The sequence below is a fragment of the Ambystoma mexicanum genome, chromosome 9 (assembly GCF_040938575.1).
Source record: "Ambystoma mexicanum isolate Mex_15411 chromosome 9, UKY_AmexF1_1, whole genome shotgun sequence".
NCBI classification, from domain to species: Eukaryota; Metazoa; Chordata; class Amphibia; order Caudata; family Ambystomatidae; genus Ambystoma; species Ambystoma mexicanum.
Window position 1 is genome coordinate 136641202 of NC_090931.1, and position 21294 is coordinate 136662495.

The window sequence follows — 21294 nt, forward strand, 5'->3', positions numbered from 1 at the left end:
GAATCTTTCTTGCCCAACCACTCAATGAGAGTGTTCTCAACCACCGCGGCAGCCCCCGTAGCCACCTGTGGAGAACCCCAAGGCTCCTGTGTCTCGCCAACTTTTTACAACATTTTAACCAAGCCACTCTTCGACCTCTTAGACAAACTGGTTGTCACATACACTAAGTACGCGGATGATACCCAAATACTCCTACCCATCACTGTAAATTATTACACCAATTCCAACGTACCGAACAAAATATATTTAACCATTTAAGCCAAAATATATTAAACCATTCAAGCCTGGATGGTGCAACACGAGCTCTCCCTAAATGACGAGAAAGGGGAACTACTCCTCATTGGCATTAAATCTCGGCTAAATAACCTCTCTGACTCTTATACATCCTTTACCATTGACGGAAACATTATCAGTGTAGCCAAAGAGGTAAAAACCTACCTTAGGAGTATATCTAGATTCCTCACTCTCCCAAAAAAGGCAGCTAAACGCCATAGCCTCCGCTGCAGCCTACACTGCCAAAATGATCAATGTCAGCAGACCAATCCTTACCACGTACAACTGAATCACCCTCGCCAGAGCCCTGTTACTGTCTAGGATTGACTACTGTAACTTCCTCTTTGCAGGATCTAACTCGCAAACATTAACAAATTGCAAATCATCCAGAACAATGCTGTAAGAGCTGCTCTCAATATCCCCAAAATAGATCACATCTCGTCAACTAGATGTAATATCCACAGTCTCCCAGTCCGGAAACGCATTACATTCTAAACCTTATCGTTGACCCACACATGCCTATCAAACAGTGCCACGATCTATCTAGTTAGACAAATCTCCAAGATCCAAACCAGTATACCCTCCCGATCAGCCTACACATGCCTCCTAGCCATCCCTAGATACAGGCGCCAAAATGCCAGAGGTTGTAGCTTCCCTGTGATTGCGGCAAAACAATGGAATCCCTGCCCTTAGCGCTTAAATCAGATTCCTCCCTTTGGTCCTTCTGCAAAGGCCTTAAAACCTGGCTCTTTTCCCAAGATACCTAGAGGAACGACAACTATATTTTTCTTGTCTTAACCATGTACCTGTAATCTACCTGTACTGATACCTGTTACGAACTGTATATATTATGCCATGCTTGTAACGTTTTTTACAACAATATAATAGATGGGTACCCCCTACGTCGCTGGCAAGAGGGGAAGCAACTAGCAGCAAAGCACAAGAATCAAGCCAGTGGATTTACAAGCAAGTACACTGAAAGGAGCACAATCCCACCAGCGGAGTCGGGAACGGACCCTCAATCAACCCTTCAGATCACTGCACATGAATCACAACAGTATTATTTAAATACATTTCTTTATTAGATAAGAAACATTTAAATGATTATTAAATAAGTTAGAGCTCATACATGAATAAGAGTAAATATGACATACAATTATAAACACAAATAAAGTGCATAATGTGAAGCAAATACTAATTTTCAAAAAAGACTGCTTAGAACCCAATGCCAAATCACAAATTGGAGAGCGATCACAATCATCCCCAAACATATCTGGATCAGTACCAGTGAATTGGACACACTCAGGAGACGGGAATCTCTCGAGTGAAAAATTCTGGTAAACTGAAGAAGTCTGAATGATTTAGAAATACATTCATAGGCTGGTTAAATCCTAAAAATGGCAGGAAAAAGGATGTTATTTCCAAATGTGGCAGTTCAATAATAGAACAAACAGGAAACTGAAAAGCATCACAAATTTAAACCCATACTCTAAAAATTATAACATGGGATGCAATACGTCAACTACTGCGGTGACATGCAAATTAGAACACAAATACATGAAAAAAGTATAGTAAGCCTGGCACCATAAAACAAGTAGTTTCGATGGAAAGCACATCTAGCTGAATTGCAGATGATGTCCATCTTCGTCAGGACGTGGCATTCCCGTGTATACATTCTTGAAAATTCATCTGTGTCTTTAATACACCTACACAAACGTTACACATTAAAAACACCCTTTCTACTGGAATTTTTTATCTTAAAACAAATATGAAGATAACAAAACCTAAATTGAAGAACATACATGTAAACAATACAATCATTCATACATCATTCTTATATATAAAAAAACAAGTGATCTGAAGATCCCGAAAGAGGACCGGTCCCTCAACGCTAGGTCAGGACATGCAAAGTGACTAGGGGGAGAAAATCTAATTACCATGATCTCAAACCCTTCAGAGGTGGGCCCAGGAGCCTGACAAGAAGTCCAGGAAGTAACAATCCTGCCACACCGAAGACAAATCTCAAATGAATTCGATCTGTAATAATATAATAAAAAAGAACAATGACCACGTGTGGTCATGAAACTTCTCTGTAGAAGAGCTCGAGTGAGATAAAAGGAGCCCAAAGAAAGGGTAAAACTTAGCTCCAAATTAAACAGACATTTGAAACCCAAGATGAGACCACCAGTGTGATAGAAATAAATCACCAGTGTTAGGAATAAGTGATAAAGAAGAGAGAAAACCCTAGACTCCAGAAACAGATGAGAATGGTACATAAACAGCACCCAATATGTTCTCAGTATACTCATGCACAAGTCACATGAAACATCATTGTGCTCACCTGTAATCAAAGTTACATCTGTCAATCGAGTACCATCAATTGGTCTTTCCTTGGTCGTGGTAGGGCCTCAAATGCACGAGCAGTTCAGGATTTCTGCAGGTTCCCAAAAGAGGTGAACCTCACAATGTCATTCAGGACTAAACAAAGTCTATGGAATAATGGCAGACACAAAGAGCTGGTAAGTCATTTAATGTTCCCCAAATGTGATTGTACATAAACTTACTTTGTACATGTAAACCGACTATATGGGAAAAAGGAGAGAAAGAAAGTCAGTCCGGCTAACTAATCCAAATCAGTTTCCTCCGCCAATAACATAACATAAAAATAACATCGCCAGGCTGTGTAAAGAAATAATGAGAATTGCGCGGTCAAAGGAGATCGTAAAATACCCAAATGAGCCTAGTCCAAGACCAGAAGCAAAGAAAATTCTGTCTAGCTAGCGGTTGTGGAACACACACCTCTACAAAAAACGCCATAAACGCCAGTGCAGGAAGTCGGAAACCGAACTTCCCGCGTTTGTGTTCAACTGGAGTTAAATACGCCAAAGGGCGTGTCAAAGCTGTCGTCACAAGCGTCTCGACTCGAAAGAGCCATACGCGGGGCAGGGCGTGTCTAATATGACACCACGTGTCGCATGCAGTAAAGGAAACTGAGCAAAGCATTACAGCCTTAGGGGCATAGCGGGTCTGCCGTCTCAAACAAAACGACCCGAAATTATCCAATGCACCGAAAAACACGTTTAAAGTGACACGATTAATCGTACAATAAAACAAACCAAATTGCAAGGCTGGGGCTTGCAGAGCACCAATACACATGAATCACGTGACATAACACGTGGTCCAATATAAACAAGCTCAAAAAAGCGCTTGTATTAAATTAAGAGAGTGTGGTAGACAGTGTTCAAAAACCGCATTGCCATGTTATCGACCAGAAACACATACTGTCCCTGAATTGGGTACAGTGGAGTGCCCAAACCAAGACAATAGTTGCAGGGCAGAAAACCACAAAGGTAGTCAAAGGGCTAAAGGGCCAAAAAGCTGGCTCTCAAGCTACAGGTCCGAGAACTAACTTGGCATCAGGGGTCTATTGAGATAGCGCATGCCATTCTTCCTGGGCATTCAGGCCCAGTATATGACTTTGTGTGTTGAATATCCACCACTGTTCCCTTCGGGATAATTTTGTGGCTATGGCATAATGGTCTGGTCACATGACTTTTTCTAAGCACAACCAACGTAACTGATGCCAGAATTCCATTGATCCATTGATCTGAAAAATTCAGTATGAATGAATTCCTGAAAAAATAAATATACAATATGACAGGTTTTATCGCAAGACAAGTTTCTCACTCACTCTGCAGTCCCCAAAAGTGACACAATGGGCGTCATTACGAGTTAGCCGGTCCAGATTTAACGGTGCTGGTAAAACCGTACCGGCACTGTTTTCTGGACCAGCTAACTCCGAGTTATGTGGCTGTGTGGTGTTACACCCACCAGGTCTGACCTGGCGGGCATAACGTCACTGTCTGCACACAGACGTGGCAACACCAGCACCATTACCACATGGTGCCAGTGTTTCCACTGCCCCCATTCCAATGGAGTCCTATGGGACTCAACAGGAATGGGGAGTAACGGAATGTCGGCTCTGGAATTACCAGACCACCGATCCTGTAATGCCCCAGTGATTCCGGCAAGTCCGGAGCCGGTAAATCCCCACAAGTCACAGCTATCGCCGGACTCGTAATGAGGCCCAATATCTTTCCTGGCCCCTATAAGGTCCCCAGACTTCCAGAGTGCGTAGTCGATTTAATTGTAGGCCGATAAACACCAAATGGCCTTTTGGAACAGGGAAAAACTTTCTAAAATCAGAATGGTAGCACATTTCCATACAGTAACCACACACTCTGTTAGGGAAGCCTAGGCCCATAAGGCTTCATTCTGCAGCACCTGGTCATGTTTGCACATTTTGCATTTCACTCTGGAGCTCTTTGTCACAACCAGAGGGATGTAGGACCTCAAAACCACCAGATGACCCTTTTAGCATAATGTCCCCGTGACTGCGGATACCGAACCGTTCCAGGGACTTAATATCTTATGGAAAATCATTAGTTTCTTTGCAAACTACCAAGAAACAGATTGGAGCCCCAATTCAAACAATGTGATACATGTTAACCAACACTGACCCCATACCGTACCTCTTGCTGTTGCGTGCCACTTGCAATACGTACTGTTCAATTAGCATCTCCTTCCCTGTATTTAAAGGCGGCACTGCTTGTTGCTTGTAAGTCGCCCAGTAATTAATACGTGCACCTAATACTGCTGTATACCGTTGAATGTATCATCCTTTAACCATCTATATTTAATTATTGCTTTCTACCGACTGTACTGCCTCTTTCATGTCGTATTATTTTAATTTCTGTTGCCTCCATGCACATCGATACATAAGCCTAGCTACCCCTAACAAATTGTACCGGGTGGCTCACTTTGCACCCCCTGTAGTCCCCACTGACGTGTTGTGCATTATGCTTCTGATACCTTTTTGACTGTGCTACCCCCATAGTATCCTAGCTGCTTTTAAATGGCTCCCTTAGGTTGGTCAATGCATATCTAGCTAACTTACCTCGCGCCATGCCCAAACTTGTGTAACTGCCTTCTATGTGTGTGCCTAATTGATTTTGTTGCTATTTGACCGTGATTTGGTGTCAGATGTACTTACACACTGGGCTAAAACGAACTGACTTGTCTAATACGTGCCTTTTGAATGTGATTTGAGCTCTGGTCTTTAGTTGCACTTATAGTTGGCTACTAAACGAATTTAACTGCCCATTTTAAGCCACGTGACATGGTAAATGACCCTAGCTGTTGCCTATAAGTGCTGTCCCAGAATAACATTGCTGCCTCCTATGTGCTAGGTGTACATGATCTTGGCTGCATTTTACTTGGGGCTCTATATCAAATAGCCGGAGGAATCGCCTCTCCGCCCCTCAACACTTCTTTGCATGTTCCTTAAGTCTAGACTCTATTGATTTCCTAACCTCTAGCGTAATAATTACATTTGACTACAGTTCTAGTACAGTTTGAGTACAGTTCTATATACTACAGTTACTCTTCTCCTTGCACACTACGACCGCCTAATATGCCTTCGGGCCACCTACAATTACCTTCTCAGATGTTACTCACATTCCTTACCATATTAGTCTGGGCTCCTTTTATATATTGCCCACTTAACCAGCACCAGCTACACTACACCCTTATCTCATATTGGCAAGATGACTAATCTCGCTAATAGCCGCTCTTTGCATCAGCCACCATCACAGATTCGCCCTTCACAAAACGTTACTGGGGGCTGATTCTAGGCAAATGACACTATACACAGCATCTCACCTACACCTACCAACCCATATCTAAATTCACCTGCCTTATGGCTTGAACACTTCACCAAGAAACCCTTACCCAATAAACCTTGCGCTCAGCACCTACGAAATTACAGGCTGGGTTCTAGAACCCTGCGTACCTCTAGCTGCACACAGAAACCTTGCACCCTGACCAAATTACCTACTCAGAGCCACAGCCACTCTATGCCCACTTCATCGTTCCCCAAACCTATACCTACCATCCTTCCACATACTCCAAAAGCTATGCCTATTAAGGGTGTGCTAATGAATGCTAGATCCCTCCCAGCACATGCATTGGACATTGCAGATCTTATAAAGACCCAAGATCTCGAGTTTATCGCCATAACAGAGACCTGGCTCTACGCAGCCTCCGGTCCACTCCTCTCGCTCGTCATACCAAACAGACTACTCTATCATTAGATTTGACCACAATACCTCACAATCTAGAGGGGGCGTAGTCGCCTTAATACATAAAAATTCACTTGGTCTCAGAGCGATGCCTAGTCAAAAGCTTCCTTCATGAGAGATACTTTCAGTCAAGCTTCCCATCTCTCTGAATCAAACCGCCACGTTTCATCTCTTATACAGACCACGGCAACTTCCTTCAGGGAAGACATAACATCCTTACTACTAGAGAAATCAAAAACCAAATCTCAAATCATCCTACTGGGTGACTTCAACTTGGGTTTCCAAGACCCGAATGACCCTATTACGGCTGATCTTGAGAATACCTTAACTGACTTGGGGTTCTCCCACCACATCTGTGAACCTACTCACATTAAAGGGCGGATCCTCGATTCGTTAGCTGACACCAACTGCAACATTAGCCTTCAGGCTAATGAACCATGCACTTGGTCAGACCACCGTACTGTTATCTTCAACATAGAAGCCACGCACTGCCTTAAACAATCCATTGCTCCCGCCGTGTCTACTAGAAATAAAAGGGACATAACAGAAGACAAACTTCTCCCACTTATTCTTCTCTCCCTTAACAAAGCGGCAGCATCAAGCGCTGATCCATCAATTCTAGCAGAAACTTACAATCGTGTTATGCTCACAGCTTTGAACTCAATCGCCCCAATCAAACTCAGGAAATCTAAACCGCATGCTCACCTCAACGCATGGCTCACACCACATCTGAGAGTGCTTCGCAAAGAAAAAGCAATGCTGAAAACCGCTGGAAAAGTCATCCTTCGGATACCCATAAGGACGGTCTCATCATAGCTTCCTTTAATTACAAAGAACCCATCTTCCAGGCCAAAAAAGACATCTTCAACAAACGTATAACACAAGCTGAATCAAATTCTAAAGAATTATTCAAGCTCCTGAAGGAACCTGAATTGCCTGCCACACACCCTGACTCCTGCATTAAAGACAGCAAATGGTGCTCGAACATACAGAAAACACTTCTGGACAAAATTGCTACACTTCAAACTAAAATTAAAGCTAAGCAAAATTGCATACAATCAGACAAGCAATTTAATACTCTTTTGCCTGCAACCCCTCAGGCCATTCCCAACATCAAACCTTTCAGCTTCTCCCCACTCGCGATCGCTGAAGTTGAATGCTTCATCAATAAAATCAAACCTTCCAATTGTGAAGGCGACTTGTGCCCAGCCCCCATTATTAAGGAGGCCTCTTACGAACTGCCCGATTCATTACTGCCTTTGCAAATTCATCCTTCAAATCAGGCATAGTACCCAAAAACCTTAAGGACGCCTGGGTTATCCCTTCGCTTAAAAAACCCTCCCTTGACCCAAGCTTACCTACCAACTACAGGCCGATTACCACAGTCCCATTTATGCTCAAAATACTGGACCGTGCAGCCTACATCCAGATTCAGGAATATTTGGAAGCTAACAATCTCCTTGGTTTAAGGCAATCAGGCTTCCGGCCCAGGCCTGGGACGGAATCTGCCCTCATCGACATAAAAACTCAGATCGAGACACTGAAAGACAAAGGGAAAATAGCCTTGCTACTATTACTTGATCTTTCTGCAGCATTTGATTTGGTTAATCACCACATCCTTTGTCAGCATCTCATACCAGCTGCTCACTTTTCAGACACTGCAACCTTATGGATCAGATCCTTCTTAAGCAACAGATCTATGCAGGTTTTGTCTGTGTCAGCAGAGCCTGCTCCCATCAACTGCGGTTTACCTCGAGGGTCATGTGTGTCACCTACTCTTTATAACGTGTTCACTAAACCTCTCTTTGATGCTCTTGATTATCTGGGTGTCTCGTACACTAACTATGCTGACGACTCCCAGATGCTCATCCCCATCACAGGTGACTATACAGCTGACACGAGAGCCTTCAATGACGTCTACTTGGTTGTTCAGACCTGGATGGCGCAACATGAGCTTTGCCTCAATGATGACAAGAAGGAACTGTTTATTTTGGGTTCACACCAACGTCTAAACAAACTTGACCCTGCCTTCAAGTCTATCACCATTGACGGCAACGTCATCAAAGTCACCAAGGACACTAAAACCTTAGGAATATACCTCGATTCTACACTCTCACTATGCAGAAAAACCACTGCTGTAACTTCAGCATCTGCATACACCTGCAAACTTATCACGGCTTGTAGACCATTCTTGTCAACTCCTAACTGCATTACCTTGGCGAGAACACTTGTCATGTCCAAGATTGACTATTGTAGTGCCCTTTACCTAGGGACCAGTCAATCTAACCTCAACAAACTACAAGTCATTCAGAATAATGTCATTAGAGCAGCATTAAACATACCAAGAAACCACCATATCTCGAAACACAGACGCAACCTACACTGGCTCCCTGTTAAGCACATAATTTCCCTGAAAACACTTGCCTTGACGCACAAGTGACCCACCAGGCACCTATCTACTTAGCCAACCTATTCCCCCACATATGTCCATTCAGCCCATGGGAGCCACCCAAACGCACAGCTTACACATCCCTAGGTTTAAACAACAAAAAGCGGGCGGCGCCAGCTTCCCGGTCCTTGCCGCCAAGCTATGGAATACTCTTCCTTCCTTCCAAGTCTTCATGAACAAAATCAAAGGATGACTCTCAGCACAAAATATATGAGACTTTGATGTCAAGCTAGGGCTCTCGCCTTCTTTTCACACAATGTAGAATTTTGTTGTGCATATATATAATGTGTGTATACCCCCTTGCATCCACTTCTTGTATTATGTTTTTTAACACATTTGTATGCTTCCTTGCATATCCCTTTGTACTCCTATGATCCTCTGGCTAGAGGAACTGTCTGCTTTTCCATTATGCCTGTACTTGATATATTGTATGTTGTGCGCCTGTACTTGAGCCTTACACCTGCACGTTTCTGTGCGCAGGCACTGTGTTCTCTTCCATGTATGTAATTTGCATCTTTGTCTCCTACAATATGCGCCCTGATGCCTTAGGGCCTGGCGCGCTATACAAATAAACAATACACAAACACAAAATAAGTCCAGTCTAACCACTACAATAGGATTTCATGCAATAATATTCTTTTCCACACCAACCCTTCATCTTGGGTATGTCCACTACGCCTGAGAGGGCACAACTCTTTGTTTATAACATTTATACCACAGGCGGTTGTGAAAATCTGCAAAACTTTTGTTTGGCTTTTTTCATTTGTGCAACAAGCGGAATTCCTTTCATGCAAAGTCTTTCACACGCATGTATCTTGGCAACAGAATTAGCCACAGGGAAGCCCAGAGAGGTCATACACCTATACATCTTTAGCCTGTTGTCATGAATGATCCATGTTTTTCATGCCTGTTACCCTTTTTCAAAATCATAATGGCAGATTTGGAGCTGTTAATCAGCAGGTTGTCATTTCACAAGTAAAAGTGCTACTGGTTCAGCGCTCTTTGAAGCCCTACTCTTGTGGTATCCATTACAATGATAGAATCGGCGAAAGCCAAGAACATAATTGTGTTGATGCCCAATCTTTGGTGGACCTGAACCTACTTTATCCAGTTCCTCAGGCAGATCACTGATGTATAGATTGAAAAGACATGGGGGTAAGTACCCCCCCCAAACCTCCCACCTGAGAGCCATTTTGGTACTGATCCTATTTGTGAGGTTTCCCTCCACATTCGCCCTGACATGGATATATAATTTACTATGGAGTAGTTGTGTGATTTTTAAGAGGCCACATGGCACTTCCCATCTCCAGAGTTTATTCCACAATGTGCGAACCATGCAATCAAAGGCTGCCTGTAAATCCAGAAATGCAATATATAGGGGCGGACGGCTCTGGAGTCAGGGTTGGTCTCTTAAAAGTTTTAAACGAAAGCCATGTAAACTGATTCCTGTTCCCTTCCTAAAACCAGTCTGAAACATTCATAGTTTCGTCAAGGTCGCCACCCACTCTTCTCGGTGCTCTAAGACCAAAGACAATCCTTTATGAAAGAGCTGCAACAGAAGGACCCAGTGAAACTGACCAAGAGTTGGAGATACTGAGATGGGGAAAGATGAGACTGCCTATACTGAAAGGTTGGAGGATTGCCATTGAACAGATGCCGACTGCAACACATCTTTGGAGGGGAGGTCCGAACCAGTTACAGATGCATTTATAGGATATTCATGTTCAGGGGTGGTAGTTCAAAAACAACAACAGGGTTCTCCACCAAGGTACTGTGAAGAACCAGGAATGAGACACGGACACAGAGATTTATGGTTTTGGAGATAACATTTTATTCACAAAAGAAAAGGGGTTTGGAAAATGCCTCTTTGTCCATGCATTAAGAGGTGTTCCCCCTGACACAAACAAAAGTAAGGGTCTGTCTGAAGACTATAAACAGTCTTATTATGATTTTACGTGATATGCAAGTTTTCTAAATACATTTTCTTTAGTTTAATTAACTACATGATGTTTAAAAGTCTGGCTTTCTTTGGTTTATTATAGTGTGCAGGGGACGCGAGTTCCCACACATTGGGAACTTTTTCTGTTACTTGTTTTTGGATCAAGGCCAGGTTTTAGAAGTCACCTTTCACATGTCAATGGCGTTTGAAGAGGGAGGCCCAAGTGTGGCCCTCGTGACCCCCATCTGCCTCTCAGACCAAAGGCAGAGAAATGAGAGATGCACAGCTAAAGGCAGACAGACAGAGCTTCCGCCACAGACACGGTGCACATCCTCTCCAAGTACGAGCAGAGACAGAAAGTTCTCGGTTTACCATGGCACTAAGGCACCTGCAAGGAACATAGCCTAAAATCCTCTTAATTACAGGCAGGAGAGCTTCATTTCGTGGTCCACACACACACCTGTTCTGCCCAATCCCTAGATGCATTTCACATTAAGGTGCACTAAGTTCCACGACCCAATTACTTTCAGGCTAGCCTGCAACTTTGTGTTTGTTACATTTAGAGGTGCTCCTAGGAGGAGGCACCAGATATGGCTATCCAATAGTTATACTAACGCCTATGTGTTGCATATATTGACTTCCTTAATTAACCAATCTCCTTCCCGATAGGTATTTCTGGAATGCAACTTGTTTTGTGACGTCAATAGCCTTTAACATAATGTGACACATGATTGGAGGACGTGAGCTTTTGGAAACATGCTGTTCTAGTGCGACCCCGGTCATTTTGATTGATAATAAAGATAGTAAACGTTGCCCTGTGGTTGAGTCTTCCGTTCTTGCGGCTGGGATTTGGTTGGGTCCTAAGTACCATCTTGCTGCTAATTGGGGGAGCTGCAAAGAGTGCCCTGCTGCTCCTTTATACGTTTGAAACTTGCCGGTTGGGCAAACAGTGGCTATCCTGGCTGCACCTAAACCAGCACATTTAGATTCTTTGAGAGAGGCACGACCAGGAAGATACTTCTTAGACCAAGTGTTGGGCACACTGAATCCATTTAACTCAAGCTCCTGAAATTTGAAAGACTATGAGGTTTCCCCAAGCAAAAAGTAATCCTTGTTAGTAAATAATAGCCAAATAGTACCAACTCACTCAATCTCTTTTTATCATTAGCAAAAGGATGATCAGCTGAGATACAGCCCAAGCATTAAAGAATTCATATTACATATTGGGCTGTTCGTACAGAGTGATTAAGCTGCTTGAAATAAGCCGGCCAGCCAGTAGACCACCGTATTCATGCTTGAGTCAAAGACTCCTCAAAAACAAAGACGACTGTGGTGATGGGGCCTGGGACGCAGCAATGACAAAGGAATTTGGTGGAGCCTCCTGCTATAAACAGAAAAAACAAACCCACATCCATATCAAGTACACATGACATTTTTAGACCAGCATTTGCCAACATTGAGATACCTCAATCCTGTCTTTAGCACTCCATGCAACCTCTCCAGAGAGGCATGGATGTTTAAACAAAATTATCTTTTAACAAAAAATGGGAGCATTTTATTTAATTCTGCATAAATAGATTTTATTTCCCACATTGCATTTACAACTTCTTTTCTTTTGGAATCCAGGAGGCCTCTGGGAAGTTTGGGAGGAATGAAGCCTCTGTCCTGTCTGCTGTTGGCCATTCTCATCCATCAAAGCAACGGGGTGACCTATAACTGCTCGGATGCGTACCAGAGATACCCCGGTAAGTAGAACTTTAACAGACATCGCATTAATGACCTACCAGCCAGTGGGAGATGTATTACAATAATTATGAGGGGTAATTCCCTTCCATTTCGAAGGCATCCTCACTTAGCCCAACAGGGTTGAAAGCAATACGGTTGGTTCCATGGTGTATCGTATTTCTATTGGGGACCACGTTGGTGATTTCTGGGAGGCTTGTCCAGAATCTTCATTGCCATGGTAACCAGACTGTGATTGATTGGGGGTCCAAGCTTCCTTGGAAGAAGATATTTTGCAAATGGAAAGTGGATAATGTGATTAGCTATCACATCAATAGCCCTCATTAGACATATCTGAACCGTATCTTTACATCCAGGAGCTCCTGCTTCATGGAAATAAACAGGACCAATAATTGAAAGACAAAAATATTCCACTAAAGATCAACAATTAAATAGTTCACTCAAATAACATTAATTACACACTTGCCAACATTTACATGTTTTAAAAAATGGCCTTTAATGCTAATAATGTTTGCCATTTATATACCGTATTCTACAAAACGAATTTGCTCCTGGCCTTTAAATAATAGATGACAGCGTTACCCAACTCATTGGCACTCATTGTTCCCCACTATTGATGACTCTTGAGACTGAACTGGCCCATCCCAATTCCAACGCATGAGCCTCTTCTAAAAACACAGATGTCCGCAGGTAATTTGCTGGCAACATTTTGGATTTAGAAATAAGGGCGATATTGATCTCCCCATTTGAATGCATTGGGCTAAAGAAATCTTTGAGAGGGGCACTTATGTTGGACTCTGGATAGACCTCAATGTATAATTGACCTTCTTGCATTAGTCATCTGTAGAAGGCTCTATGCTAATGGGGTGTATCTGGGAGTCCCTAAATGCACGAGAACTGTACTGCAAGCTCTGCTGTGGCCAACCCTATGTCTTAATACACCATGTTGTGCATTGTGCACGGGAACTCCACACACAGCCCTGATTCCTCGGCAATTAGTGGATTGTTTCTAAAACTTTGTACAATCCACAAATCAATCCTTCTTTAATCTCAGATTAGTTCTGCCTGTATGAATCATCCCGGAACTCTTTGAGATTTTAGGCACCTTTCTGGTCGAGATCCCATAGATTAAGCTCGAACGGACCCATGGACACACCTTCACCGATTAGAAACCATAGAATGGAAGGTCCTTCCACTTGAATTAGGATCAACCTTTTGCTATACCAGCACTGATTAGTCAGCTATCACTACATGATGATGGCTCTTGGGTATTCAGCACCAAGGTGTCAATATTTGGAGAGTGTCCTGCTCTCTAAATATTCATTAACATTAATAGTCAGTAGAAGAACACAGAAGACAGACTATATTATTTCCTTCCAGTCCTCAGAATCATAGCTGCAATCACAGTATTCCACAGGTAGAGAATTAAGAGATACAATCATGGTTGCAAGTTAGCTTAACTCTTTGCTTTCTCGACTTAATAAAGACAAGAGTAGAGGACAATTCCCATAGTCTTCGATTATATTTAGCTTGAGAAGAAAAACATTTGTAAAATTCAAGACTTCATTACAGATGTTTTAGAAAGGAAACACCCTGATTCCCACATAGCACATTGAGTTGACGTGCAGAACATGTGGAGTGATTCCAAAGACATGTATTGTATATCGTCATTAGTTCTGCACCTAAATGATTGGCACCCACAGTCTGCAGGTTGGGCAAATGCTAGCAGGCACACTTTAGATAGGTTTGCACCAGACCGCCAGCCAGAGTCAGAGGTCAGAGGAGCATTGCCTCGCACCTTGGTGCTGGACTGTTTTTGTTCCTCTGTTGTGAAAGGTGCAGCCAGCTAAAAAATGGGTGCAAACCCTCTCGAATAGGAACCACCCATAGAACAGGTTATTTAGACATGTTTGTTCTCAGTTGAGCGTCTCCTGCAGGCAGTCTGGCCCTATACCTGACACCATTAGACAGGAATTCATATAGACGAACACACATCGCTCATCAAACCCTTATTGGCAGGTGACTGGAGGGCTGTTAGGTCTCATACCACTACCAGTCCCACCGGCCATTAACTCAGACTGCAAGTTGATTGGGTTAGCGGCTAGGTTTCCACCCCCCTGCAATAACCGTCCCCTCAACAACCCTAATATACACACAATGGCCCTCATTAGGAGTGAGAAGAAGCCGGTAACAGACCGACTCACTCTTAGTCTGCCGGTAGGGGCTGTGAACTACCGGCAGGCCTGATCTGCTGGTAGTTCACAGCTGCCATTGGCAGACAAGTCACTGGAGCACCAGCACCGTTACTAACGGTGACACTGTTTCAGTGTTCCCATTCACATGGAAGGACTCCACGGGCATGGGAACTTACTGTTCTACTGCCACCCATAATGTCCCGGTATTGCGGGATATCGGATGGCGGAAACGGTAAGCCGAGGGCCAATGACTTGCCACTAGAGCCCACTATTTCACGGATCACATGAAAAGTGCATCAGCACCATAGGGTTTTGTAAATAGCGGGGGTGTGCCGTACAATTCCCAGTAACATAACATAAGCGGGGCCTCGTAGTGCAGCACGTACGGCTGCGAAAATTAGGGTAACGCATTCCCATAGGCACACCAGCAATGCCCGACATAAAGGCGCATTTCCCAGCAGGTAACATGGATGCATCACAAGAAGCCCCTGGGCATAACATTAGAGGTAGGGCTCAGCAGCGGTAGATGTAGAGCTTGTAGCATAACAATGCTGTACATTCTGATTAACCAATTACAGACCAGTATTGGTGCAGCCGTGACTGAAGGCTCACAGAAGAGTTGATGGCTGAAGCGGGCAGGAGAGTTAGCTGCAGGTAAACGAAGGGGGAGACAAGCAGGTAGTAGTAGGAGGGAGGCAGGGAGACATGTAGGCATCAGTAGGGGCAAAGAGTGGAGCGGGCTCTCTATCCCAAATTCGCTGTTGCCCACAGATAATCCCAGTGCACTACACCCGGGGAGACCCCCTTTACACCAGTCATCTAGCTGTTATTGAGCATTACATCAAAAACGAGGAATAATCTCTTTAAAAAAATATACATTTTTAATGTTTCCACAAATCATATATAAATGTACATTTACATTTCAAATTTCAAACAAAAATCTGGCTTTAGCCAAAGTTTCCAGCCCAGTTCAAGACTTGGGCCGCAAGGTTTACTAGCACTTCTTTTTGGATATGCATATTCCATTCCCTACATCGAGAGTTAATTAACATTAGTACCCAGGACGCGCGGCTGAACAGGAATACTGTCTGGTGATTGGCTCATTTGCGAGCCATACCACATGGTATTCTTGTCCACGCCGTACGTGCTGGCTACTCTGTTCCCGGCGAGGGGCGTGGCAGCCCCTCAGCCAATGAGGAGGCTCGAAACGGGGCAATCCCCGCTCCGAGCCTCCCCATAGCTGGAGGCTTCCCTCGTCCCCCGCCGGGGACTCAGGTAAGACATATATCTTTTTTTTCGCCCTTTCCTCCTCCCTCCTCCCACCCCACCCCACTTACCTTCTATCTCGCAGTCTCCGGCGGGGGAAGATGGAAACCTCCAGCCGTGTGGAGACTCGGAGCTGGAGGCTTCCATCGTCCCCCAGCGGAGACCGCGGTACGTTTTTATTGTTATTTTTTTTCTTCCCCACCCCACTTACCTTCTTTTTTCTTCTTATCTCGGGAGCGGACGCGCTGGGAACAGAGTGTTCCCAGCGTGCCCGCTCTCGATGGCCGCCATGGAAAGGGAAAACGGACTATGTTTTCCCTTTCCCGGCGGCCATTTTTTTGCCGTTTTTTTCTTCTTTTTTTTTTCTGTTCCGACTTCCGAAACGTGTTTTCGGAAGAGAAAAAAAAGCAATTAGTACCCCGGTCTAACGGGCTAGGGTACTAATGGCAAAAAGCCCCTCAACTGCGGGCCAATACCGCCCCAGGTGATGCCCCCGGGGCTTCGTTAAGTAACTACGGCCCCGGGGGCATTACCTGGGGCGGTATTGGCCCGCAGTCTCGTGGCTTATTGCCACAGTAAAAGTATAGAAATGTGCATGTTAGGATGTTTTTGCCGATATCTGCATTATACTTCTTCACAGGCTATTCTGATGTGGTTTCCCAGTGTCCGTTCACATTCCTTTATATTCTCTAAAAAAGAACACATTTCATATTCATCAATCCATAATTATTCTCACGAAATAGTGACTTGAAAAATAAACACCATTGAATTGCTGTATACTACTAACCTCCAAGTGTCACAGAATATCTTCCTTAGTCTAAATAAATAAATAGAAAACTGAAGATGGAGATAAACTAATGCGATTAACCAGTCTCAACGTCCAATACAAAGCTGATAATGGTTATAACAACCTCTCTCTGCTTGATTTAGCCGACTGTCAGTCGGTTCACACATGCGCTTGTGCAAGAGTTCCGCTCTGATTCCAGTACAGACGCCTGCGGCGTGCCTGAGGGAACAAAGACCCCATTAGCATACTGATCCCTGCATGCGATCGGCAGATATTACCTGCCCTCACCCAACTCAAACATTTCCTCTCCCAGTCTCTGGTGTACTCACTGTGGGGCTGATTCATGGAATTTTGTGCAGAAATTGCACACGGGCCGTTCGCCGAGAAAGACACTGTGCGAGCCTGTGCGCAGAAGAAAAAATGTGCACCACGCGCATTCATGGAATTGTTCGTGCATAGTAACCGTATGCGCAAGTCATGACTAGAACGCCCTTGACACGCCCACACGCAAAGTGAAAAATGCCAGATCAGCTACCTTTGCACGCTCTGATGGTCGCGAATACATGCACCCTTCAAACAGTGCGTGGGGTCCATCGTAAGCAGCCCTGCGATTCGGGGACTCTGGGCGGAGTCCCCCGTAACACTATCCGGCACCCCGACAACATACGAATAAAAAATCGTAACTCGGCAATAAGGCGCAAAATCTGCGTGCAAACCCATGTAAAACTTTCCTGCCCCCACTACACTGCTTACGTGCATCCCTATGTTACATTGGAAACCTGATTGATTACACACATCCCAAAATTCAACCTGCGACCCCACCTGCACGCTGGAAATCCTACACATTATGGTGTACTTACTCCTACCTTCGGGTGGCGGAACGTATGATGGACTTGCATGGCCATTTCTAAGCCGAGACGTTCTGCGATTGAATCCATGAATACGTCTTGTGCCGCACAATTATGGTGGTAAGGACTGCCTGCAGGTCGTCCCTCGGAACACCCACTTTTTTACAAGCTCTTCCTCATTTGTTTTGTTTCGCCCCCTTCCCAGCCCTGTGTGCAAGCCACGCACACGCTCTGCTTGGAGTCTCGCGCAAGGCCCTTGATGGCTCGCACAGATGTGCCCAGCCAGCGCGAACTCCATGCAAGTCCAGGAAAAGTATAGCACATTCGATTCCATTAACAGACAAAGACGGATTTGCGTGTAGTTGCGCATGGAAGTACCCTCTCTCTGCGCAGAAAATTCCATTAATCGGCCCATGTGTTTCCAGTAATTTTTCATACAGACCGCAAGGCATCCAACCGGTAAACCAGTCGGGTGCCCCGTGTCTGTTTTTGTGTTTCCAGTGTTTCCATGGCTACAGTCCTGGGAAACCAAAGCAGTCACCCCTGGAGCACGGTGGCCATCTTTACCTGGTGTTAATGTACAAAGATCACACGAAAACTATTCCCAGAACCGTTCGTTATTCTACATTGTGCATCTACGTTGTGCATCCAGTCAATAAAATTCATAATGAATATCGGCCTGTTGTGCTATCTGCTTTATTGTGATATAAATGTGAGATATCTGCTGCATGTGATATAAAGGTGAAATCTGCTTTCAATGCTGCAGACACCCGTTCTCCTTTTTTTTGTTGCGGAGATGGGTGTGGTCTTGTAGCACTGGTCAGCAAGAGCTACTCCATATCACCTACCTGCCCGGATAGCAGAACGGAAACAGCGGGGAATCTTGCTGTTTTCTTTCTGCTGTCTTGGCATGTAGGTGTTATGGAGTACTTAATATGATATTATATGGCATTTATAATGTGCATATACACAAGTGTTTCGAGGCACGAAGAGGCAAGGGAGGGGAAACAGAGGGAAGACAGACAACTATCGGGGGGAGGGGAAAACTGTGGCGGGAAGGGAAGGGGGCAGTGCAATACATAGGGTAACAATAAAATAAATAAAGACAATAAATTCAATAAATAACACAATAAATAAAAAGTGCGGCCAGCTGGTGGCAAGTGCAAGGGTAAGTGCAGACATCAGGGGTCAAGTGCTAGTAGGGGCTGTAGGGATAGAGAAACAGTCCCGGAGTGCAAGGGGTTACCCGGGGGGCAGTGCAGGTGTGCAACTGGCGGGGAGGGGACCTGGGCCCGAGATCAGAGGGTAACCAGGTAACCAGTGCAGGTTAGATTCACTTCTGCTAAGTGAACCATCTGGAGGGACCGCTGAGTCATGTCTCCTCTCTTTCTCTGTAAAGCGCTTTGGTTTAAGGCGCAATATAAATAACACATCATTATCATTACAGTTGCACAGCACTTGGTGACCATCCCCTAGTGAAGGGGGTCTGCTTCTAGCAGTGCTCCAGATGTTTTGGACTATTGACTTTGCTGGTTAAGGCGGTAGTGCATTACTGCCCTAACTGGGTTTCCCGATAACCGTAGTCTGAAACATAGCACACATCTATTCACAATGACATAGACAAAGGGATTAAACAGTCCAAAGGCTTTCCAGTACTTTTAGTGGTAGAGGCTTCGGTTAGGTTAGAGGCAGAAGCTATGTGTGCGGCTAATTCGGTTGCCCTCTCATGTCAAGTGATATCCATTCCCTAAAATATGAGTGATATTTTTCCCTATCCTAGTAAGATAATATCTTCTGCCCGTGACGCAAAGGTGAGATGTGCTCTCTGTGATGTAAGTTTGATGTTTACTACCTCTGACATAAAGGTGATATTTTCTTGTTTTGGTATAAATGGATATCTACTCTGCGTGATATCTTCCCCCATTGGTATTGTGATATCTCTCCCCACACATGTGTGACATCTGCTCCACATGATTTGCAATGCTGCAAGCATTTACACTGGAGCTTATGCATAACAGTGACACCTCTTCCCTGTGGTGCAAAAGTGATATTTGCTAGCTTCGATGTACTGATGTTAAGCCACGCCCACGAATCCCTTGTTTGCTATAAGCTCAGCGTGTTCTGAGTCCTGTTTCCCTGCAATTCTATAGATGCCAGCGTTTCATTGCAGAATCTGGGTCACCTGCTACCAGCAGGATTAACTGAAATGAATCCATCGTAATCGGACTCTATCGCTATTGCCCCGCCCATTCCTAAAGCTTTAAAGGTAAACTAGAAGGGGATTAAAGCAAAGGTCTCAGAGAAGGAGGCGGCCTGTGCCAGAGAAACATCAGAGGGGCTGCTATTCTCCTAGCCCTTGATACTGGCCCTTCCCATCCCACCGCCCATCTCCTATCACCAGATAACCTGGAGAAGATCCCAGGCATATCTGAGGCATTGCAGTGGGCAGGAGAAGGGGTATACTGGAGGCAGATCTGCCAGAGAGGGTCTGCTGGTTTATTTATATGAAAACCTGAGACACTTTAGTTACACTTCTGAAAAACTCTGGTCTTCCGGCACAAGTTGGAGTCTCCTAATCCCCTTGAAGTCTCCCGATTACAAATATTGGGCCTAAATCTTACATAAATGCATTTAAGTACATAAATAAAAGCTCCTGGAAAAGGAAATGTTACCTATCGCTTTCGTGCATGCAAATATTGATTTTGCTCCTAATTTATTGGACACTCCCATAAAGGATTGCCCTAAAACTTGAAATAAAACAGGTTTTGAGTATGGTGAGTAAAATAAGAAAGAAAAAAACACCTCCAAACTGTTCAGAATAAGAAAAAGTCACTCAAGATTCCTTAGAATACCTTAAATCCTGGTACTCCGTGTTTCCCCTCTAGATTTAAGGCCACCTTCTTGGGGTAGAGCTACCGCCTGCTTGGCTTTGAGCACCACTTTGTCAGGTGTTGTCCAAAAGTCACGCGGCTCAATCAGAGGCCAGACTAACAGTTATGTTAGTCTCCAAGTAGTTACTTGATGATAGTTCCACCAAAGGGCCTAAGTAGTAAATGGGGGCACAAATAATAAACACAAGGAATGGCCAGGATAGCTTCACCCAAAAGCTCAGCCGTGTGCCCGGGTCCACTGCTGCGTGGCTGACCAAATGATGGGGCAGGGGCGTGTTCCCTCGAGAAAGGAAAAAAAAGGTTCGCCGAGTCTCACCAAGTTAGCGTGCTGACTTCTTCCCGGCTGCATGGCACCACAAAAGTCACCTCAAAAGAAATGTTTCTTAGACCTATCCACACATGTTCTTGACAGGTTTCTCCTGGGTCACCCACAGTCTTGGGGTTGACACAACCTCAACGCTTCTTTTGTAATATTCCTGCTTTCTTGATTTCTTTTTCTTGATATTTGATTGGGTGGCCTGAAGGCATGGGGAAGTAGTCACAGACAACAGAGTACAGTTTGGGCTACAAACATTTCTTAAAATCACAACGAGTTTGGGAAAATGCCTACCTTGCCCTATGCATAGGTGGGATATCCCCACCTAACTAAAACTAATGATAGTCTGTGTCAGGATGTCCAGAGTAAACACCCGTCTGTGTCCAAAACCTATGCTTGCCCTCACATCTATATGTTCAAACTGTGTAGGGATGTCAGCATCAAATG

The 21294-nt window shown here is 44.4% G+C and overlaps 1 protein-coding gene across 1 annotated transcript in view; it reads left to right on the top strand.

Annotated features, from left to right (window-relative positions):
* LOC138487758 (zona pellucida-like domain-containing protein 1) overlaps positions 1-21294 on the top strand; it is a 96993-nt gene that overhangs the window by 32574 nt on the left and 43125 nt on the right. Inside the window, exon 2 of the mRNA XM_069614311.1 lies at positions 12428-12546. Coding sequence (XP_069470412.1) covers positions 12453-12546 — 94 coding nt within the window. The 5' untranslated portion in view covers positions 12428-12452. The remainder of the gene's footprint in view (positions 1-12427; positions 12547-21294) is intronic.